General features: G+C 44.9%; 1 protein-coding gene across 1 annotated transcript; it reads left to right on the top strand.

Moving 5' to 3' along the window:
- Window positions 1-20838: 20838 nt before the first annotated feature.
- On the top strand, window positions 20839-24362 carry LOC147462324 (uncharacterized). The gene is made up of 2 exons (XM_086483345.1): window positions 20839-20933; window positions 23570-24362. Exons 1-2 carry the CDS (start codon window positions 20839-20841, stop codon window positions 24360-24362), a joined length of 888 nt encoding a protein of 295 aa, XP_086339471.1.
- Window positions 24363-24897: the final 535 nt, after the last annotated feature.

Raw genomic sequence — 24897 nt, 5'->3', positions numbered from 1 at the left:
TCTTTCCCTTTGTGGTATTGGTTCTAGTCTCCATTGTCTCGACTGAATCTGAATCATCCTCGAGGTCATTCATATACACGGGGTCATCTCCTGTTCCTATGTTTGTTTTGGAAATTGGCTTTGAATTTTCCGTATTCTGCGACTTCTTCCTTCGTGTCTTCTTTTTCTTTGCTTGGATAACTGACGCGGTATCTCTCTCTTCGAGGATATGGCCTGGCCCTTGAAGCATGGACCGTGTAATCGCATAAGCGGGTGCAACGGGTGGTATTGGCGATGTCACACTAGCAATTTCGACCAAATTCAGGGGTGTGATTTTAGGCGCATTTGGGTTATAGGGGCATTGGGCAATCAAGTGATCTATGCCACAACGATTACATGTGAGTATTGGCATTGCAGACGTGCTCCCTTGATTCATTTGCATCTGTGCAGCATTCTTTTGCAGCCTAATAGGGCACTCCGCTACTCGATGTGGTCCACCACACTCGTAGCATTGAAGAGGTGGCCTCCTAGCCTGGGTGTTGATATTTTGACCTCTGGATGCGAGAGCAGCAGCTTGATAAACCGGCTTGACTTGCCCCCAACAATCTTCCATGTAGTATATAGGACACTCTTCCAATGTATCAAGTGTGTAGGCAATACTAGTGTCTATTTCCTCCTCACAGCCATCTGGATAAGCATTTGATGGCTCGCAACCCACTTGGTTCATAGGGGCAACTCTTGGATGCGGGGGCTGCGGTCCTAGCACAGGAGGTGGTAGCGGTGTAGCTTGTACAACATTTTGAGATCTAGGGACCATGTGTTGCGGTAGTTGCTCAACAGGTGGAGTAGGCATCAATACAGGAGCTCGAGGCGCATCCGTCCAGGCTACAGGTGGTCTATTTGCCATCATACGTTTGATCATTAAACAATCCTTAGCTTGGTGACCATACCTACCACATGCGTTGCAAGTTCCATTAAATTTTACTCTAAACGTAGGGCACTCACTAGTGCTATGTGGACCTAAGCAAATGGAACACCATTGTTGCTCCCTTCTTGGATACATGTGACTATTTTGAGGGGGTCGATTATCCTTAAGAGACTCTTGGATTGCCTTGGTGAGGTCTGTCAAGAATGTCTCAAATACCTTTGGCTCATTGGCAATGGGCTTTGCAGTCATGGGTTCATACTCAATGGCTTGTGAGCTAGTGGATCTCGTGTCAGTAGACACCCTCATGCCTGTTATCATCAAGTTGTCCTCTAATTGGATTGCATTGGCAGTGACATCTTCCCAAGTTGTGATACCTCTAATCACTAGTCCATTATAGATTCCTTCATTCCTCAACCCTCGAATGAATCGATCAAGCAGTTGGTTATTGTTGAAGCGCTCATTTACAGGGCAGCGAGAGTTTAAGTGCTTTAGACGACTAATGAAGTCCCTTACTGACTCTCCTTCCTTACGTTCGGCCTTCTGTAGCTGAGATGCTACACCCCAAAGCACACCTTCTCGTATGTACTCCTTTAGAAACAACCTTCGAAGGGTAGGGTAGATTGTTTTCTCGTCCACCCTTAGGGTCCTATACCAATCTCCAGCCTTCCCACTTAATGTCAAGCTTAAGGCATTACACTTATGTAGTTCGTTGCGTTCCCCTAAGGAATCACATACTTGTTCAAACACTTCAATGTGTTTTCTAGCATCTTCGTCCCCATTGAATTTTTGCGTGAGTTTGGCAATTTGTACTGCCTTACTTCTAGGCTCTCTATCAGATGCATGACGCATATTTTCCGCGATAGATCGACCTATGGTTTGAGCAAACGCTGCCAAGTCACCTATGTGAGGAGGCAGGGCCGGTGGAGGTACTCTTGGAATCATATGTGGGAGAGGAACGGGTACCGGTCTTGGCATATGTGTGGATGATGCAAGATATGGAACATAAGCGGGCATAGGTCCACTCGGATAAGGGCTAGGGAGCGGCACTCGAGGAGCATGAACAAGTGGTACAATTGGAGGTGTGGGGGCCATGTGTGCATAAGGGGCTAGAGGCACATACGGTCGAGGCCCCATATTAGGTACTACGACACTAGGTAGTGGCACTGCGCTAACCGTAGATGTCATCGGTACATTCTCTGTCAGGCTTATCCCTGGAGTGAGCACTGGGTTTTCCTTAATAGAGGGTTGAGCCAAGTTAGGGAAGCTAAAGTTTTCGCTCGGAGGCTCAGATTGCATAGAGACCCCAGGTGAAATGACGTAAGATGGGTCCATGGGGCTCATTAGAGGAGTCTCCATTTGTGATAGAGTAGGCTGTTGAGCCTTGCTCGTATCCAAAAATCTCATGGGGCCAGTTGAGAGTATATTTACCCCTCGGTTTTACCTTTCTGATTGAATAATGCCATGGATAACATTACAGATCATTTTCTGTTGATCTTCGATGCTCGTGGCACTAGAGGTGGATTGTACAATCTCTATCCATCCTACATGGTAGGCGTGGCCAGAGTGTAGATCCGTCAACACCTCAGTGTGGAGGTCGTATGTCCAATGATCATTAATGAACAATCCTTCTAGAGTCGACGTGTTAACGGTTTCTTGTGAGGTAGAAGCAATGTTGCTCCTCGTGGTTTTACTTGTCACCAACGGTACTCTAGAGGGAACTTCTGAAGGAGGCATCTCAACAGGGCCTTCTTGGTAAGAAGTTGGCAGGATATCCACATGGACACTCTTTGGGGGTGTGGGGTCCACTTGCGATGTGAAAGGAGAGTCCACTTCCCCACCCCCTTTGTGTGCTTCATTTGCATCAGGTTCCGAGCGAGTAGCTCTACCTAATGTTTCCATGAAACGGCTAAACATACTAGTACTAGGCTGTGGAGCTTCGGGAGGTGCATGGCCTTCTCTCTCAGTGTTTTGGGTAGGGTATGCTTCCATGATTTCTGAGTCGGAGGAGGAATCACTAGCAGCTATTTTAGGGCCTTGGGTGGTGCTACCTTGTGTCCCCGCTGAGGGTCTAGAGCTTATCGTGGATAGGTAATGGGTGTCCGTATGAAAAGAGGCACCCTCAATATGCTCGTGTTCTAGCACCCGCCCAGGGCGTAAGTGCATGTGCTTTTGATACCCTAAGGTGTCAAAAAGCTGCTCTAGGAGGCCTTGTGACTAGTTTTTAGCGTGTTTTTTGTTTGTTTTTTTGCTAGATTTTTTAGAGCGTGTCGTGGAATGGGCCGTGTGATAGCTCGAAACGAGCGTATCGCTAGGAGGGACACGCCGTGCTTTACAGCCCTCCGTTTGGTCACTCTATGCCCTCGGAATCCCTAAAACTGTCAATTTCCAGTAGGGAACTAGGCCCAAACTAGAAAGTCTAAGGGTGCAAGTGGGAAGAGAAAGGAGGAGAGTGGAGGACTTGTCCCACATGTTCTCATTCTCTCTTGAGGGAGTAGGGTATATATATAAGAGTGAGTCTAGTATATATCATAAGACTGAGGACTGAGGCCTGGGCCTGAGCTTGGGCTTGGGCTTGGGAAACCGATCCCGATCTATCTTTTATACAAACCAGCCCGTACGTTTTAAGAGTCACGTTTTTTATTTTCGAAAAATTTAGCAGAAATTGAAACTATGCAAAAATTTAGCAGAAATCTCCACACACTCCTTCCCTGCCTTTCCTATGATAGAAATTGCACCACAAGGAAGCGTAAAGTGCTAACCGAGCTTAGTGTAGGGCATATCCCCAGCAGCGGCGCCAAAAATGTGCGCTCCTTGCCACACTGTCGAAGCAAGGGACTTGCCAATACACCGTGTGCGAGCCACAAACGGCTCCAAGCACACAACAAGCCTAAACTAGCAAGCTCAAGAGAACAAAGGGTGTGTCACTCACCGCTCTACGCTCGCCTTCGTGGTGGATTCCTCGCCACGATGAAGAAGAAGCTGCAGTCGTGCCGCGCTCAACCGCTTTACCGCCGTCGTGCCTTCGTAATGCTCGATTGCACACACACTCTCCCTCTCTCTCTCTCTCACACACACACACACACACAAGGAGGTGAAGAAGAAGAAGAAGATGGAGATGGAGCAAGAGCACTCTTCTATTGCACAAATGAGAGAATGAGTAAAAATTAGGTTTAGTTGGCTTTTATAGGAGCTCACCCCATTCACACTTGGGCGCCCATGCTTAACCAACTAATCCCTTGAATGTCCAAGTTAAAGTGCGCCTCTCATCGGCGATCACTCTTACCCTTTTCCTATTGGACCGACAAGCCCGGTACCTGACTCTAAATAATACAACGTTTATAGATCATAGGGTGTCCGTGTGCCATGAGGGTTAACAACGCATGTGTCCGCAGAGAATCTGCTGTCGAAATGACTGCCAAATCGCTTGTGAAAGCGCTGTGTCTGGTAACCTGGAGAATCTGTGAGTGAATGGGCTAAAAAACCCCCCTGTAGCTTGTAACCTGCGTGTCGGTGTGGCTATGTGCCGATTTCTGCCGCCGAGCAAAAATATGCTAGTCGAATAGCCGCCAAAGGTGTCGTATCCGTAAACTGTGTCATACAGGGCGATCGGTGTGCTCGGTGCTGATGCCGGGTGTCACTCCTCTATGATAGAGGAACCTCACCCACGCATGTCGCAAGCATGGTCGTCGATCGCGGGAACACGCTCGTCGTGGGAAAAACGCCCGGTGTCTGGGTCAGATGTCGGAGATCCGCCGCAATGAGCAGTGTCGATGTCGATGTGGCCTTCGCCGTGGGGCAGAAGTGGCTAGCCGAGTAGCTGTAAAATGTCAATGCTCGAGCGGTCAATACCGAGTCAGATCGGTATCGATTGTAGATCTCGCTCGATCTGTCAAGATCGCTCTCAAGCTTGTCGGACTCGGTGTGCGGACGTGGAAGTCGGGTGACGATGTCGAAGAAGTCGATGACGAAGTCGGAGAATGGCTGTACGCCAATGTCGGTGCACGTCGCTCGTCAAGAGCAAGATCTGTTGTGGTGGACTTACCAAAAAAAAAAACCCTACTTTTCCTCAATTCTGCAAGCTAAATGCTGCCCAATTCAGCTTTGTACTCGATTCCTAGGCAAATGGACTCGCTGCAACTCCAACTCCTGAGAGTGTGTATGTGTGTGTATACACTACCACACACATTCAATTGCAGCTTGTGAATGTTCTTTGATTTGTGGCTCGCCACTACTTGTGGGAACAAGTGTTTGCACACACTATAGTGTGTCCAACAAACAAGCAAAAAAACAAATCGTTTTTTTGTGTGCTTTTTGACGACTGCCTATTGCAAAGAAATGCAGACTTCATTTGTGTGTGTGTGTGTGTGTGTGTGTGTGTGTGTGTGTGTGTGTGTTTGCTTGCTTCAAGCCAGCTCGCTGCAGCCCCCGAAATGCTCAATGTCGAGTGCAGTCCACTACCGCCCACTCTATGTCTGCCTACGGACCTTGTATGTGCAGACAGATCCGCAAGAAGCTGGTTCCCGGTTGCCTTGAGTTGCCTACCCTATGGCACTTTACCTCAGGGCTGGCTTGCAGTGCTTGCGAGGGCCCCCTAGGGGCGTTGATTTCCAGCTATCGCCCCCATTCTCTACACATCTTAGTGCCCATGCTTCTCAGCATCAATTACGAGCTGCAAGTTGGATTTACTCCCGATTTTGAACTCTGCTAATCTTGTGTGTGTGTGTGTGTGTGTGTGTGTGTGTGTGTGTGTGTGTGTGTGTGTGTGTGTGTGTGTGTGTGTGTGTGTGTGTGTGTGTGTGTGTGTGTTTGTGTATACACAAACGTCCACAAAGTCCTCGCTGCTGCCCGTTGTTATGATTCTCCGCATTTAACTGCAGATGCAATACCGTGCAGAGATTCACCTCTGGCTGCCGATTACTGTTGCATTTTGTGTGTGTGTGTGTGTGTGTGTGTGTGTGTGTGTGTGTGTGTGTGCGTGCGCGTACGCCAAGCGACACACAATACTTCAAAATCTTGTGTACCACTAAATCCTTTCTCTTTGCTTTGCAAATCAGTACCCGATTCCCTCTGCCTTGGTTCAATGGACTGCTCGAATCTGCCTTGCTTACTATCTGCAGAGCCGATTCTTGATTTCCCCCTATTGGGTGCTCGGGGTCTAATGCTCGCTCTGTGACCTACTCGTTCAATTTCTTTTGTGTGTGTGTGTGTGTGTGTGTGTATGTGCTACACACACCACTCAATTGACTCCAAGACTAAGCTTCCACTAAACCTTTACACAGCATGATTCCAATTTCTTCAATTGTGCAATGATTCCCCCAATCATGAGCTCCTTGAGTGTGAGCAAGCGGCCGTCTCCATGTTGAAGGCTCCGAGCTCCGCATCTCCTCCTAATCCATTCGATCAAGCTTCCATGGCTAATCTGCAAGTTCCGATCCGCTGTTGTTCCCACCTGAGCTCTGATACCAATTGTTGAGAGTGCATAGTGCATGTACGGAGTGTGTGCAAGAGAGGGGGAGAAGAGAATGGGGAAGGGGATGAAGCACAGTACATAGTAGGGAGTTTGGGTTAGTGGAGAGGAAAGTGAGAGAGTGGTCAACTCTCTCCCTTTCTCTCCCTATATTCATTTAGGTGAAAGTGTAAATAGGGGTGGTTTCCCACGGCCACCTGGCCTACACCCCAACAGTAATTACTAAGTAATTCGCTGCCCATCTTCTAAGAGCACGTTCCCACATGGTGATTATCCAGTCGTCTACATCCTTCCCTTCTTTCTTGAATTTTGGTGAGATTCCAAAGTTTCTGAAAAATTCCCGGCTGATGTCGATGTGAGACTGAAAAATCCATCGTCTGGTTCTGGCGTGGAACTGAAAAATCCATTGTCTGGTTCTGATGTTGGGATGCAGGAGTTCAAGAAGGACCACAGATTGCGAGAGGCAGCTGAAAAGGCCAAGGTGGAGTTGTCACCAGCCAAGGTGGAGCTGTCAGCAGCCAAGGTGGAGCTGTCATCTCTCCCTGCCTGCTGAGAAGAAAAGTCGCCACTGAATTCTCAGATAGAACTACCCAGTATCCTTCCATTGGACCGTCTTCCTTTTGCCTTTGTTCTTCGACCGGGTTGGTGCCTGAGAAGTCCCAACACCAGCATTCTCCTTCTGAATCAGTCAGGTAAATGGCCTCCTGCTCAAGCTAATCCCGCCGGTCGGTGGTCATCTCTACCTCATAAGGTGTGAGAGAATGATAGGTTTTTGTATCAGGATCATAGAGTGTACGCCTGCCCTTGCTCAGTCTGGTTCTGGCCAGCTTATGACAATGCGAAGCAGTATGGATCCATCCTTGTGGAAGAGGCTGATTTGTTTTGACGCGAGCTTCGAAAAGAATCTCAGACGTCTCCCTGTACTGCGGTGCCAGACCCGGCTTTGCTGCAATATCTTTCTTAGGCAGTTTGGAAGATTTGATCGTAAGCTATAGTAACTGATTAGTAATCCTAGTTAATCCTCTTACCTAAATCTTCCACAGGCCCATACACAGCTGAATCCTATGTAGCTCTTCTTTCATTGCCTGAATGTCATTGATTTGAAGAGCATCATTGAACAATGTCTGCCAAGTCTTCCATTCCACACTTGATCGCTCATACCAATCTTGAAGCTCATCAGTTATTTTGAAATATGTGAGTTGATCAACTGGTTCCTGATGTTGAGGATACAGCGCTGGAAAGAATCTTGGCAGCTCAGTTTCTCTTGTCGGAATAGCATACAAGAGAACTTGAGAATCAGAGCACAAATTCCAGGAAATTGAGAACAGTCTGGTTCTCCTATTGCATCATCTTTCTAGTGATTCTCACTAGCTGGAATAGGGTTCGGAGAGCAGTTGCCTGTGCTCCTACTGACATTCGCGTTTGGGGTCCTCTGCTAGTGGCTGTCTGGTCCTCAAGAATGGATTTCACTCTCTGATCATGGAAAGCAGCGGATTTCCAATGTGCTACCATTTCCCTGGCTCCCACATATAGTCTTTGAAATCTTTCTAAATCAGTCCAGAGAGCATCATCCTCTAGATACTATCTGGTGATGGAGGCCTGTTGATGTCTCAGCTGCTTATTCAAAGTAATGAGCTGCAATGAATGCTGATGATCAATCACTGGTCCCTCATCCTGAACCTTCATTTTCCCTTTAGCTTCTCTGTTGTGATGGGACTGATCAGTTGACTGATCTCCAGTGTTACTGGGCTGCTGCTCTTCAGTCTGCTGATGACCTGACTGGTGCTCTTTATCCTGTCCTTCCTGCTGACCCTCATTCCCTTCTGGTTGGTCTGGTTGTGATGACTGGCCTCCTTCATCTGGCCTTGTCTCACCATCACTAGGTCCTCGAGGTGGAGATGGTGGTGGGGCATCATCATCATCCTGTGTATGCCCAGTTTCTTGATCATCCTCCTCCTGATCAGCTTCATCTTCTTCGTCTTCTTCATCCTCCTCCGGGGAAGTCTGCTGCTCAATATAATCCATTATTGCTTGGTTCATCAGAGCATTGTTGAACTCACTAACCTTGTCCTCCAAATCACTCTGCAGACTTTCCATCAAGGACTTTAAATTTTCTAAATAAAAACCAGCATTGCCTGCGGGGTTTAAAATTTCAAACAAGCTATTGTAGATGTATCTGTCAGTCACTTCAGAGCTGTATGGTGTAATAGCAGTTTTTTGAATTCTGCCCGCTTCATTCTGAGCACCGTTTCAGCTCGCTCGGCAGCTCTCAATGCTTCATTCCTCTGACTCTTTATGATCATAATTTCAGACTCAGCTTTAGCTAACTTTTTGTTCAGCAACTCCTGAGCCCTTTTTGATTGAGCTTCCAATACCCTGTGTTGTATGTTCTGCATTTCCTGGGCTTTCTGGAGTGTTTCAATCTGATGTTGTGCTTCTGCCAAGTCAGCTTTAAGCTTGTTGCCTGTATCTTCTGATCCAGCAGCCTCCACCAATTGTCCCATACAGCTGACAATGGTATTCTAAGAAGACTGTATCAGTACTGAACATCTGTCTTTGACCGTGGTTGGATCAGAATCAACAGGTTCATATATTGCCACAGGAGCCATATAGGGTAAAGTTGCATAATCACTTTTGCTGAGTGAAAGATGCCCTCTCAATTTCTGAGTTTGCATTTTCTGCAACTTATCCTTTTTAACCAGTTGGAGAGGGTGTCCAAAAATGGCAGGAATTGCTCTAGACAAGGTCGAGGACGCTGGACCTTTCCCTTTATCCAGTTGACTCTTGCCTTTGTCTCTTGACTGGTCTAATACCTTCTCCTTAGTGACTAGCTTCACATGATCTTTCCCAGAGCCAGTAGCAAGAACTGACTGATCAAGCACAGTTTGCTGAGCAAATTGCTGCTCACTTTTACTTTTCTCAGCTTTCTCAGTGCTCACTGCCTTAACCTGGCTTTCTATTTGCTTCAAGAACTCACTGCTTTTTGTCAGTGTAATTCTTGGCTTCTTTGAACTGCCAGCTTCCTCTGCAGTGGCTTTCCTTTTCAGGTCATTGTAAATCGTTTGACTGTCCGTTTCCTCGTCATCTGAGGACAGTTCAATCTTCTTTGGTTCAGAAATAGGCTGCTCACTCCAAGCCTACTTTACCTGCTCATTAACATCTACAGCAGTAGCCCAATACAGAAATTGCCAGACATACCATGCCTTGAAAACAGTTTGAGATTTCAGCTTGGCAGTCTATTGGAGTACATTATGCGAGAGTATTTGACACAGGTTGATATGGACTTGTGGATCCAGTATCTTGGCCAACAGCATAGCAAATAATTTTTCTGACACATAAGTTGGGTTATTCTTAAGACTGACGGCTTCAGCTACAAACGTGTAAGCAGCGGAGGCTTCCAATCCTGCTACTGGAACTCCTTGAGCACTTGCCTTGCACTTCTTTCTAGCTGTTTCATCCTCCTTTAGAGAAATACATATTTGCTGCGCAGTCGCCACCGATGGTTTGGGCTCATTAGGCATCCGAAATGCAAATGCAATGGCTTCTGGTGTCACTGACACCTTCCTATTATTTATTATAGCACTGCTGTTTTCAGCATCAAAGGAATCAAGAACTTGCTTGATGATTTCTGCGTCAAAAGCAATCCTTGTCGCTTGCAACACCACTCGCAGATCCCAGAGTTGTAGCAGAGTCATTGCGTGATCAGTAAAGACATATCGTTGGATTTTACTGTATGGAAGAACAGGAAGGCTTGCCTTTGCCTCAGCAACTATTGCCTGGGTTTCTTCAAGAGTTTCCTGCATCTTTTCTGAGCATTTCCTTCTACCCATACACTGTGAGGATGACGACGATGAAACAAGCGAAGACGAAGAGGACTTACTTGTGTCAAAGCCGTTTCCTGGTGTTGCTGGTAAGGCTGTCTGACAGTCAACTGTTTCGTCAGAGGTTGAAGTTTGCGGATGTAGTGAAGAAACCTCGGAGCTCGGCGATGGCGAATGGTTGACAGGAGGAAAGCGTCACGCAGGAGATTTATGAGGAAAAATGCTAACTCTCCTGACTGTTATACGTGTTCGTGCCATAAAAGCTCCACCACTCGCCGCTCCTAGGCTTGTGTGCGCCATTGCTGTCATGGAAAACATGCATTGGACAAGACTGCAACCCATCCTTGTAATAATTACCACCGGCATACCACTTGACCGTTGCCCACTTAAAATTAGGAAAGTCTGTCCATACTGGTTCTGGACTGATTCCCACTCTGGCTGGACCATACTGGTACTGGTTCTGAAGCTGTAACCGGTTGCACATGAAAAGGACCAAAAATGTCTGATTATGGTATCTCTTGATCAACATCCGCCAGTACCTTAGTACCTTGTTCCAACCCAGTTTCTCTGGTCTCTGAATAATAAAGTTTGATCTTTGCGCCATTATACACTCCCGACAACATCAGTCCAGATAAATCTTTCAATCTGACTGTGCCATTGGAGAAGACCCAATCGACCTCAAAAGGTCCTGCCCTGGCAATCTTCAAATTCGGCTTCTTTGGACCCAATTTAGACTGATATGGAATCACTAAGTCTCCTTTCTGGAATTCTCGGATTTTAATTCGACGATCATGCCAGTGCTTCCTTCTTTGTTGAACAATCTCCTGTTCCAATACAGCTCTTTGCCTGAGTTCATCTAATTGCATCAGTTCATCCAGTCTTTTCTTAAGATTATGGTTGAAATCTAATCCATACTTCACAGCCATTCTCAGACTGGGGATTACAAACTCCATAGGAACCACAACTTCTGTACCATACACTATTCTGAATGGTGTCATTCCAGTAGTTACCTTATAAGCTGTCCTATAAGCCCATAGAACAGTCTGAAGCTTCAAATCCCACTGGTCTGGTTTCTTTTGCACCACCTTAGTGAGAATAGTCTTGATTATTTTATTGCTACTTTTAGCCTGTCCATTGCATCTGGGATAGTAAGGGGTAGATTTCCGATGCTTGACTGAAAGCATATCCAATAGGATTTCCATAGTATCATTGATAAAGTGTGTCCCTTGATCGGTCACAATTTCCACTGGACATCCTTATCGGCAGACAATATTCTCCAACAGAAACCTTGCAGTTGACTTAGCTGTGTTGTCAGGAAGAGCTTTAGCTTCAACCCACTTGGTAACATAACAAGTAGCCATCACGATGTACTTGTTCTTCCTAGGAGTCACCTTCTTAAAAGGTCCCATAAAATCCAATCCCCATTTCATGAATACTCCCAATGGTTGTATCGGCATTAAGGGAGTCATGTCTGCAGCTGTTGGTCGGCCTATTCTTTGGCATATGTCACAAGTTTTACAAAAGCTTCTGACATCAGCAATCATTTTTTTCCACCACAGACCTGCTTGCAGAATCTTCTTGTAGGTTACTTCGTTGGAAAAATGTCCACCAGACTCGCCATTATGCGCTTCTGAGATAACTTGCATTCTTCCTTCCATAGGGACATATCTTCAAAGTATACCATCCACACCTAATCGATAAAGTACTCCCCCAATGATGGTAAATTTCAGACTTTTTATGATCAGAGATTTCTTCGGATTCTGTTTCCAATCCTCTGGAAAAGCACCTTTGGAAAGGAATTGATAAATATCATACCATTCAGGATCCACTGATTCTTCTGCTTCTAACTGAAATAAATCAGCATCCATTGGCTCATCTCTCAGAGGTGATTTTGAATATCCTTCTGTACTTCTAGAAAGAAAGTCAGCTCCACAGTGATTTCGGCCAAGCTTATGGAAAATTCTGAATTCAAATTCCATAAGGAACATCATCCATCTTATCAGCCTGCCTTGAATAATAACTTTGTTAATCAGAAATAGAAGAGCTTGATGATCCACATAAAAATGGAATAACTTCCCCAATAAGTAATGCCTGAACTTCGTGGCGCTAAAAACCATTCTGAGGGCTTCTCTTTCAGTAGTTGTGTAGCCTTGTTCAGCCTGACTGAATCTCCGACTAGCAAAATAGACCAGATAGTCTGCTCTGTCATCTGGCTGAGCTAATATTGCCCCCATTGCCAATCCTGAAGCATCTACATGTACATGAAAAATAATATCCCAATTCGGCTGCCTGAGGACTCGTTTACTGGTAATGGCTTTTTTCAAATTCTGGAAACTCTCCTCACACTCAGCAGTCCAATGGAACTTACTGGTCTTCTTTGTAAGCTCATATAGTGGTACTGCTTGAGAAGCAAACTTGTGTACAAATCTTCTATAGAAATTCACATACCCCAAGAAAGAACTCAACTCAGAAGCAGTTCTGGGTGCTTTAGCTTGCTGGACACACTGTATTTTGTCATTGGCCATTTCTATTCCATTGCGGGAAACCACATGTCCCAGTAGTTGTCCCTTCCAAACCAGAAAGACAGATTTGAATGGATTTAACCAAATCCTTTTTTCCTGACAGCGTTTAAAAACCATCTCTAGGAATAGAAGGTGATGTTCCTCATCTGAATAGACAGTGAAGTCATCCATGAAAATGGCGAGGAACCGATGAAGAAATTCATTAAACATCTCCATCATACACCATTGAAAAGTAGCTGGTGCATTGCATAGGCCAAAAGGCATCACCATATACATGAATGCTCCCCACTTAGTGATGAAAGTGGTCTTGGCCCTATCTTCAGGAGCAATCTGTAACTGGTTATAGCCGCTATAACCATCCATGAAGCTATACATATCATATCCTGCGTCCTCATCAAGCAACATATCAGTAAAAGGTAAGGGAAATGGATCCTTAATGGTCTGGGCATTTAGTTTCCTATAGTCAACACAAACCCTTAATTTCCCATTCTTCTTAGGAACGACAACTATTGGAAATAACCAATCACTGATTGCTACTTCCGTTATGAACCCAGCCTTGAGAAGATTATCAATCTCCTCCTTGACCTTCTTTGCATAGTTGGGGTTCATCCGTTATCTTTGCAATCTGACTGGCCTAGCATCCGGTTTCAGTGGTATTCGGTGCTGACAGACTTCAGGATCTACTCCCTTCAAATCTGTATGTTCCCAGGTCAGTTTCAGGTGCTTGTTGACTTTGATCATTCTGGGATTTTTCTCTGATCCCAGGTTCCACTCCTCTACTTTCTGATCATCTGGAAGCAACCAGTTTGGTCCTCCTCCTTTTCGTTTGGTCAATTCTTCAGCGTAGTCCCAAGAAGGTCCATTCATTTCTGAATCATTATTCTGATCAGGTGGATACTCTTCAGAACATGCTGATTCTTTTATTATACTAGTATCAGCTGGTTCCTCCATTCTTCCAGTTAGCTGAACGGTTCTTTCCCCAGTATTGACTTCAGTAAACTGATCAGGGAATTGTCTCTTCTGCTTGTCAGCTTTCTCTTTGTTCAGTAGGACTGGATTCAAATCAATTTCTGCCAAAGGAAATATGTTCATAGCTGCTAGCATTCGCTCAATTTTCTTAGCTCGGTATTTTTGACACAACTCCTTCGGCCTCAGTTCCTTTTTCCAGCTCCTAGTGTTGTTGGTCTGGATTTTGATTCTGCCACTGGCCCCTTCTATGGTTAAAGTCTGGTTTGCGTAGTCATGAACAACATGTGTTGTTCTTAACCATGGGCAGCCTATTAGCATTCCATATGCGCCCTGCACATCCAAAACTAGGAAATTAGTTTTGAATTTCTCCCTCCCAACTCTTATCTGCATGTTTTCAATCATGCCCGTTGCTTGTACGACCCGATGATCTGTCATTCTTACTTTGAATGGTGCTGGTTTCATGTTAGTGATACCCATTCTTTTCTGAAGATGGGCTCCCATTATGTTGACTCCTGCTCCTCCATCCAGTATGACGCTTGAGAGAGGTTTCCACTGCTTCCTGACCTTGTAGTCTACCTGAATAAGTGGAACTTCATCATCCCGGACAGCCGTCAGGTCCACTGTTCTGACCTCTGCCTCAGTCTTCCTACGTTGTCTGATAAAGTTGGCCACCTCATGTAAGGTCTTTCTTATATCCTCCAGCTCTGCAGTCAGCTTCTGGATTCTATCACAAATTTTCACCTGAATGTCCTCTTGCTCTTGGTCAGGCTGATTGTCAGAGCTTGAAGAACTAGTGTCTTCATACTGCCATTCTTCTTTAGCAGTACTACTCTTTCCTTCCTCTTCCATCTCACCAGCTAGTCCATGTACCACAGCCAGCATGGTCTCTGTCATGGCCGGTACTGACTGATCTTTATCAGTCGATTGGGCTGGTATCTTCTGAATGACTCTAGCCTCGGAACTTTCTGGTTGCTCTGGCAGCTTCTTACCTAAATCCTCTGTGATTTTAGCTGCTAGTTCCCGCTGCTCTTGCCACTCATCCACCACCTTTTCTTTACCCTTGGCCTTCCAAACTTCCCTTTGTTGGGCCCACTTGCTGCTGTTGGGATTGGCTGGTACTTCTGAAATGTTTGGAATCTCTTCAATGATCACTCCTTTGCTCCTAGTAACTACCTGACTGGGACTGGCTATGGTGCCTTAACCTCAGTAGCAGTCATTACCGGTGCATCTAGACATTGGGCTGCAAAATGACCATACTTCCCACAGGTATAGCAATTCATGCTCCTGGTCTGGAAGTTGCCTCTTCCTCTTCCTCTACCCATTCCTTGTTGGTATCTGCCACATCCTTGACCAGTACCACTGGTACCTGATCTCTCTTCTTGGGCTACTTTGATTGGATCTGCCTTCATTGGTTCAGTGTAGGCAACCACTGATAGATCCTTTCCTTTCTTAAAATGGTGAATTCTGATGCCACAATTATTCCATAGGTGACCAAAGGCCTTGTAGTAGGTACATTGTGGACATTCCATAGAGATGTGATCCTTGGATTTACATCTGGAACACCAAGTCTCCATCTTCCGGACCGGCTGTCTTGTGTGGCTAATTTATGCAATCTGCCTAGCCATTTCTTCAATTTTCTTGGTCCATGATCCTTTCTTTGATTTTTTCTTTGTTCGTTCATTGGAGCTGCTCTTGGAACTGTTGGACGTTGCACTAGAATCAGAAGCTTTAGTAGCCGAACTACTGCTACTGGTCCTTCGCTTCTTGTGGATCTTTTCTTTCTTAGCCTGTTGTTCCATTTTTAATGCTCACTAGACCAGATCATTGAATTTCTTTCTAGGGGCTGGTACTTCTTGTTCGCTCAGCTTTTTGCTTATGAACCCATTCAAAAACCATGCCCTCAATCTCTTCTCAGACGGCGGTTCTTGCAATTTCCTAGTCAGTTCTTTTATCTTTTCGACATAGCTACGGACTGACAAATTTCTCTGTTTGATCTGATCCAATTCACAGAGAATATCCTCGTCCCCTCGATTGTCGGAATATTCCAACCTGAAGGCCTTAAGTAATTTGTTATATGATCTCAGCTGGCATGCCGGGTAATGGTAATACCATTTTCTTGCTGCTTCCTTCAAGGTTTGTGGGAAATATTCCCCCCAATCATCTTCATCAATGTTTTTTAGTTCAGCATACTGCTCGAAAGCTTGTATGTAAACATCAGGATCATCCTTTTTCCCTCCTTTGAATATGGGAAAGGAAATCTTCAGTGAAGCGGTGTAATCCTTTCGATTACTGCTAATCCCACCAGTTCTCTTCTTGGCTTGAGAATGACTCTTGGGAGCCTTCTTGCAATTGTCAGTGGCAGCATCCCAATCAATCTCTGTCTCTATCTCAGTATCAATATCTTCTATGTTTTGTCTGCTGGAAGTACGGTGATTTCCCTTTTTGCCCGTGATATGCTCATATTTTTGGCGAGACTGAGAACTCTTTGAACTCTTCGCCTTTCGTGCTTCCCGTTCTGCCCGTCTGCGTCGAGAATGACTGGAGTGCTGTGAGTCATGTGCCTCATCAGCCTGACTATGCTCCTCCTGAGCCTCAATGTCAGTCCTTTTCTCTTGCTTGGGGTCAGACTCTCTTCCTGACTCCTCAGGAATGGGGTCCACACGATTCCGGCCACGATTGGACTTTGGTGCCATTGCTGAAAACTTCAACTGGGAGAAGAGTCTTTCAGTCAACGAGCTTCAGCTCTAGCTACCGTGATTGCCAAAATGGAATTGGAGCTGATCTCTTGAGACAACTAATTCCAGTGTTGAAGGATTTCAGCTACTTAGAGTAGGAAGAGTTCAGACAGCAGACTAGACAGAAATTAGTGATTAGACTGAAATGTGAATACTGAAATGAGAATCAAACTTAAAGACTGGAATAAGGTTCAGATTCAGATTCATACGACTGTTGAGAAGTAAGTATCACTGGAATATATATACCATGATTGAGATTACAGCGAATATGATTAGAGAGAGAGAAAGTGTAGCCGATAATACTGCCACTGATGCTCAAGTGCAATTATAGCTCAAAGCGCTAATACAAGTGATAACAAGTGCCCACCCGATAACAATGTAATGGGCACTATTTATACACTTTGGGTTTACTGTCGTAATTACTCTAGTAATTACTAAGTAATTCGCTACCCATCTTCTAAGAACACGTTCCCACATGGTGATTATCCATCCCTCTACACATCTTCTCATACCAAGTCCATGGAATGCTAGGGATGATCCTAGGTTGTTGCGTAATTGTTGGATCATCCGCAACAGCTCCTGTTAAAAAGAGAGATGCATCCGAAAATTCATCAGTCACCCCCGTCGACGGCTCACCAGAATCTAGCCTAGATAGGTAATCAGCCACCACATGTTGGGCTTCTGGACGATGTATGACCTCAAAATCAAATTCCTGTAAGAAGAGCACCCATTTGGCCAATATTCCTGTCAAATTCTGTTGGCACACCAGATATAGAAGAGCCGAATGATCCACATGAAAGAAAAACCGCCGACCCAACAGATAATGATGGAACTTTTTCACTGAATAAATCATCCCTAAACATTCTCTTTCTGTCTCACTGAATAATTCATTTCTGCGGATGATAATCTTCTGATGGCGTAATAGACAGGTCAAAACCACCCTTGACTTTGTTCCTGCATCAGCACACTGCCAATGGCCGGTCATAAGCATCCACAAATACATGAAAATCCTGACCCCAATTTGGAGGGATCATAATCGGAGCTTTGGACAGCTGAAGTTTTAATCTCTGAAAAGCGAGATCACATTCCTGCGTCCATTCAAAAACTTTAGCATGCGCTGCCTGATTAATAGGGATTGCCAAATGTGCGACAAACCTCAAATGCCTCCCATGCCAACGAGCTTGGCCCAGAAAGACTTGACACTGTTTTGAATTCACCAACAGAGGTGCTTCCGTAATTGCGGCTATTTTATCCGGATCCACGGAAATGCCATCCTCAAAGATTATATGACCCAATAACCTTCCACTTCTGACTGCAAATGCACATTTTAGAGGATTTAAACTGAATTTCACCTCTCGACATTTCATAAAACATAACCGCAATTGCTTCAAATGCTCTAATTGCGCTCCAAAAACACTCAGATCATCCATAAAAAAATCTCAAAAAATCCGTCAAATAGGGACCAAAAATTTGAAACATATCTCTTTAAAAGTTGAGGGCGCATTCCTTAATCCGAACCACATTACTGTGCATGCAAAAACGCCCCATGCTGTAATAAAAGCTGTTTTAGGCTGATCACACAACACCATTTGAATTTGATTATATCCACTAAACCCATCCATAAAAGTATACATCTCGTGCCTTGCCACATCATCCAAAATAGAATCCAAAAATGGAAGAGGAAAAGGATCCGGAACAGTAGCTGCATTCAGCTTTCGATAATCCACACAAATGCAAATTTTCTTGTTTTTCTTTGGTACCACCACAATGGGAGAAATCCACTCGGGATTATCAATAGCGGTAATAAAACCCACCTCCAAGAGACGATCAATTTCCACCTTAACTTGCTTTTCCACATTCGGATTCATCCTTTATGAATGTTGCTTCATTGGCAACGCATCTGGTTTTAGATTAATGGTATGCTGATAAAACTTTGGATCCAATCCTTGGATATCCGCATATTTCCATGCAAAAACATCCTTAAATTCTGTCAGCAAATTAATCAAGTCTCCTTGGAAACTTGCCTCAAGCTGCTTATTTATAAATGGGCTGAGACTCCGCTTGCTCCCCTAGGAAGACGTTCTCCAATTCATCTTCCTTGACCCTTGTAACTTTTCCCATTTGTTCTTCAAACACACGTTCTTGCTTAATAATGTCCTCCAATGATTCGGGACTAGGCCAAGATTTTTGTTGCTCCCCTGTCTCTGGTGAAATTCCTGAAGCCCCTAAAGATTTCCCCTCCGAAATCATAGGAATGTCTGCGATATATAAAGAAACTAAATTTGGGTTAGCCTTAATCCTTCCACCATATTTATTGTCTCTGCTATCAAGGTCATGCTACCTGAACTAGTTGCCTGCATGTTCCCAACATCACTCGAACTTTCCTGCAACCCTTTTTAAATGTAAGCATATTTTCCTTCCAATTATGCTTTACCCTGGCTTGTCGTAACCATGGTCTCCCCAAAATAATGTGATAATCCTGACTGTGATCCTCAATATTCAAGATTACTAAGGAAACAACAAAAGATAAGCTAGCTACATCCAGGACAATGCCCCGGAGTAATCCTACTGGCTGCACTCTTCTTTGATCTGCCATGCAAACTACAAAGGGTGTAGGTTCTCAATCACTAAGTCCAAAACGCTCATAAGCCGCTTGAGTAATGATATTTACTCCCGCACCTCCATCTAACAGTACTTTGTCGATGTATGTACCATGATATCTGACTGAAAGCTCCGAGATGCGGGTATCCGTGATCTATTTGCCGACAAAATGGGACTGACTCGTCTCCCTCACCCTTAGCTATCGCAATGTCAGCTTCCATCATTTCCTTGGACTTCTGACTTAGCAAGACATTATGAAAATTCGGAACCAATTTCAGTGAACCCAAAGGCACTTGTATTGACAAATCGAGGACCTCTTTCCAAACTGAATTCCAATTATCCCCTTCCCTAGTATCAACCTTGTTTCTGTGTTTCCCCTCGTTTGTTTCCAGACCAACAGTCAATGGTCCTCATGATTGCAATGGTGGTGATGACTGTGGCATCCATGTCACAATCTTTTTTTGTACATCTTCTTGAGTCGCCTAATCCGGAAGCTTAACATCGGCTGTTGGAACCACATTTTTTTCTAGAATGCATAATTAGTGAAACCACCGGATCTGACTCCTCCAACCCTTCAATCTGAACCATAGCCACGCTAGGCTGCTTTCCAGTAGCACGTCCCTGTTTCTTCCGATCATATTCCATAGCCTCTGAACACTCGGACCGCCAATGCCCATCCCCCAAATAGAAAAGGCAAGTCTTGGGTCAATTAGGATCTCGACTACCTCTTCCATGATCACGACCCCCTCCTTGACCCGGTCCCCCTGCTTGTCCTTGAAAGGGAACCTCTAATGTATGAGCATGAGCCATTGCCACCATAGGCTCTTGTCCTTTCCTTGACTGTGGTGGGTGCCATGTAGAAGAATCCCGACTCCTACGACCCCGACCATTGAAATAACATTCCAGTGTATTATGAGTGTTGGCCGTGCAGATCGCACACCATTTTTGATTCATTGCATACTCTTGAGTGGCATGTCCCAAATTTTGGCACTGAGTACACCATAGTTCCTTCAGACTTTTAACCACCACAACAGATTCTGACGATCCGGATGGAACACCTTTCCCTTGACGCTGGGATTTTCTCTGAGGTGCCTCCTCCGATTCTTTCCCCAAATCGTTGTTGCCTGAGTCTGAGGAATCTGAGTCTGGAGTCTCTGACTCCGAACTATCACTGCCACTTCCCTGAGACTTACGATGAGATTTCTTCCGCTCTTTTTTCTTTGATTTCTTTGGGGATTCCGTATCCTCCAAAGCTTCTCCTGCTACAACAGCCCTTGCAATTACATTATCCAGTGGAGTAGTTACCTTATCCACTGTTGCCATAGCAGTTCTGAGATCCTTATTGAGTACTCACAGAAAATAATCATTCAACACCTCGGCTGCTGGCCTTTCTGCCTAAGGTACCCACTACAAAAGCATCTGAAATTTTGCAGCATAATCCTCCACTGGCAATGACTTTTGATGCAGTGTACAAAGCTTTTCCAACTATTGAGGGATCGTCTTTTTTGTTCTGAACCGTCGTAAGAACGCTCTGGACCCTTCGTCATACGTCTGAAAGTGATCATCAGGGTATTCTGACAACCATTTGAAAGCTTTCCCTGAAAGTGTAGATTCAAATGCTGATTGTTGATGAAGAGGAATCACCACCCGTGATGATTCAATCCATACACTTTATTAAACTGTCGCAAATGTGCATCAGGGTCTTCCTTTGAAAGACCTCAAAAATGGTTATACTTAATTTGAGGTTGTGCCATCGTCCCTTGCCCAACTGCACCCCCTCCCGGAAAAAGCTGACAAACACTAGGAGGTGGGGACAATGGCGGTGAAACCCCAGGACTGCTTACCGGAGACGGTGGTGGAGCAACATGAGTGGGTGAACGCACGGCAAGAGGACATGACTGACTATGTGGAGTACGCCGCGCACGCCGAATACGCCTACCACACACTGGACTTGGTGATGGAGATACATGTTCCTCAGCCTGCGGTGTAGAAAAAACAAATTCATATGAACCTCCTCTCCTCCGATGTCTCCCCACAATTGGAACCACAGTGTCAGGAGGACCCTACGACCTAGTGCGCATGCATGTTCACCACAGGTCTCCCATTGCACATCATGGTAGCCAGATGTAATGTCTATTGCCCGCAGAGGAGCAATAAGCATTAGGGAATGAATACCCTCACACTGCTTTACATTATATGAATATCAAAACACAAGAAGGCAGAACAGAAGACAAGTTACAAAAATAGAACACCGTCTTCTTCATTGATATGCAACCGAACACAGAGTACAAGAAGGAAGATATATTGATAACATGAATATTAGAGATATCCCCAAAGACTGGTATGCCCCCCCATATACAACCGCTGCTCCAGTGCAGATCGAGAATGGTGCAAAACCCCGTCCTGTCCCATAATATCGTATGAAGAACTGTCCCAAAGCCGCATGACTGCTAGTCCGCAATGTCCAAACCTCCGCAGGACCGTAGGACTGCACTGTGTGGTTTATGCCGTAACAGGGTGACTGAGGCCTGAGCCTGAGCGTGGGCTTGGGCTTGGGCCTAGGGAATGTTCCCGATCCCGGTCCTACCTTTAATTTTTTTTACTTTTTTTATTTTTAATTTTTTTGGGATAAGGTCTCCCGGCCGCGCCGCGCGCGCGAGCACACACACACCTAACCTACCTACTTGCAACTAACAGAGCTACTGTTACACACTAACACAATACTACATCAACTAATCAACTAACAGATCTACTTATTGTACCTTACAGAACTAACATTATAGATCTAATACCTTAAAGCTAACACCTTATTAACAAAAACAGTACACTGCAGCAAACACAAAGGTCACAAATCCTTCTCAATAAACCACACACCTTCTTTCTCTACCTTTTCTACATTTCATAATGCACCACAAAGCAGCATAGAGTGCTATTTGAGCTTAGTGTATGGAATTTCCCCGGCAATGACGCCAAAAATGTGGGCTTTTGTTGCACGTATCAAAGCAAGGGACTTGCCTAACACTATGTGCGAGCCACAGATGGCTCCAAGCACGCAGTTAGCCTAAACTAGTAAGATCAAAGTTGAAAATGGTGTGTCACTCGCCGCTCTATGCTTGTTGTCATGGAGGATTCCTCGTCCGAAGAAGAGGGAGCTGCCACTGCATCCCGCTCAACCACCTCGCTGCCGTCGTACCACTGCAATGCTCAATCACACACAGTCTCTCTCTTTCTCTCTCTCTCTCTCTCTCTCTCTCTCTCTCTCTCTCTCAAGCACACACACACACACACACACTAGTACACAAAGGAGATGGAGAAAGAGATGGAGCAAGGGCACTCTTCTTGCATTGCACAAATGAGACAATGAGTGATTTTTAGGTTTAGGTGACTTTTATATCAGCTCGCCTATTCACACTCGGGCACCCATGCTTAGCCAACTAACCTTTGAATGTTCTAGTTAGAGTGCACCTCTCATTGGCAATCACTCTTACCCTTTTCTTATTGGACCGAAAACCCCGGTCCCTGACTCAACACAATGTAATGTTCGTGGATGTTTACTGGGCCGACGCCCATTTGCCAAGGTCAGTACCAAGAAATAGGGGGCATTGGATAGCCCCTAGGCCTCATATTTGCCCGGTGTTGACTTTAATATCGCATGTCATGTCTTCGACACCAAGGTCAACACCAAGTGATAGGGAGCTTTAGGCAATCCCCAAGCCTCCTATTTGCATAGTATCGACTCAACTGCCTCTTGTAATGTCTTTAACCCCAAGGTCAACACCAAGCGATAGAGAGCTTTAGGCAATCCCTAAGCCTCCTATTCTCCTAGTATTGACTCAATTTCCTAACTTGTCGACGGTTAACATGGTCAGCCAAAAGTGAAGTCCTACGTCTGTTTCAACGGATTTTGGCTATCTTCTATTTTAGGCCCTTTTGGTCATGTTTTTCAAATCTTTTTGAAACGGTGTCTTTGCGAAATGTGTTTCTATATATCTTAGCTACTCACTATTCAATTTCCAACAAAAATTTATGATGAGATGCATGGATCGTGATCCATGTTCCACCTCCTTTTGACATGGAACTTTGTCAGCTTGTTATCTCTACTATTTAGAGGTTATTTTCAAAATATTTTTGGATTTGGGTAAGAAAAATTTGAAATCCCCAAATTTTGGTCAAATAAGTCAACTTTTAGTAATTTTTCACAATTTCCATGATTTGAGTGTCTTTTTCAGCTTAATTTGGTCCCAAACTTTGGTTTTAACCAAATGAATTCAATGTATATCTACTAAAGTCTGTTATGCCCAGTTATGTCTCAGGGCTACATGGATCATGATCCATGTTCCACCACAGATGAATCTCCAATTTTTACAATTGCTAAATACTGATTTTCTCTAACTAGTCCACTTAGTGTTTTGTGATTTGGATTTAAAAATCTCAAGATATGTCCAATTCTTAGTTGCTCAGCTACAAATCGAGAAAAAGACCATCAAAGGGACACCACTCTCATTTTTTATCCCAATTGATTGAAACCCTTCATATTTTGAATGCAGGGTGATAAGTCCTAGGGAGGCAACCTACACTGAAGCCGAACAGTGGGTGATGGCCTTAGTTTTTGCTTGCAGGAAGTTCAAGGTGTATCTCATCGTGCGAAAGTCTTTTGTGCTAATGGCCAATAATTTATTGCCAGAAGTAGTGTTACACTTGAAACCAGGGAAACGGATCATGAAATGGGTGATAGAGCTACAAGAGTTTGAATTTGAATTCAAAGTTGACCATACAAGTCGATCTCACCTGGCAGATATTCTAGTCAGCAAGGCGGTTGATTTGCCAATCTATCCCAGGGTGGTGCGGGATGAAACCAAGGAGGAGTCTGACTTAGTAGAAGCTTTTACTATGTGGTTTGATGGAGCATATAGAAGGGTAATACAAAAAGTAGGTGGAGGTGTGGTGATACGAGATCCACGCAACAGGGTGATCTTTTCAAAAGCCTACGAGTTGGAGGATGTGCATACCAATAATGAGGCGGAGTATCTTACCCTCCATTTAGGTTTGAAACAGTGTGTCGAATTTGGTATATCGAGGTTGGTGGTGAAAGGTGATGCGCTGTTAGTCATCAAGCAGTTATTGGGCCAATGGCAGGTAAAGCGGGATTCATTAAAGCATTGGTTCTATGCTATCAAAAAGTTGCTGAAATTTTTTGAGGAGGTTCAGTTCAAGCATATTAGAAGAGAGCAGAACCAAGAAGCAAATCAGCTCGCAAGCAACAAAGTACAAGTGCAGGTTGCAGGTATATATGTGGCCCCAGCCACCTATGCTGGTCGTGAAACTTTGAAAGAGTGTTAACCCTCACGGCTCACGGACACCCTATCACCTACGACAGACGCGTATTATGTATTTGGTAGAGTCAGGTACCGGGCTTGTCGGACCAATAGGAAAAGGGTAAGAGTGATCGCCGATGAGAGGCGCACTCTAACTGGGACATTCAAGGGGTTATTTGGTTAAGCATGGGCGCCCAAGTGTGAATGGGGTGAGCTCCTATAAAAGCCAACTAAACCTAATTTTTACTCATTCTCTCATTTGTGCAATAGAAGAGTGCTCTTGCTCCATCTCCATGTTCTTCTTCTTCACCTCCTTGTGTGTGTGTGTGTGTGTGTGAGAGAGAGAGAGAGAGGGAGAGTGTGTGTGCGATCGAGCATTACGAAGGCACGACGGCGGCGAAGCGGTTGAGCGCGGCACGACTGCAGCTTCTTCTTCATCGCGGCGAGGAATCCACCACAAAGGCGAGCGTAGAGCGGTGAGTGACACACCCTTTGTTCTCTTGAGCTTGCTAGTTTAGGCTTGTTGTGTGCTTGGAGCCGTTTGTGGCTCGCACACGGTG

The sequence above is a fragment of the Adiantum capillus-veneris genome, chromosome 2 (assembly GCF_014529385.1).
Source record: "Adiantum capillus-veneris isolate H3 chromosome 2, ASM1452938v2, whole genome shotgun sequence".
Classification (NCBI taxonomy): Eukaryota; Viridiplantae; Streptophyta; class Polypodiopsida; order Polypodiales; family Pteridaceae; genus Adiantum; species Adiantum capillus-veneris.
This window is presented reverse-complemented; position numbering and strand designations above follow the sequence as displayed.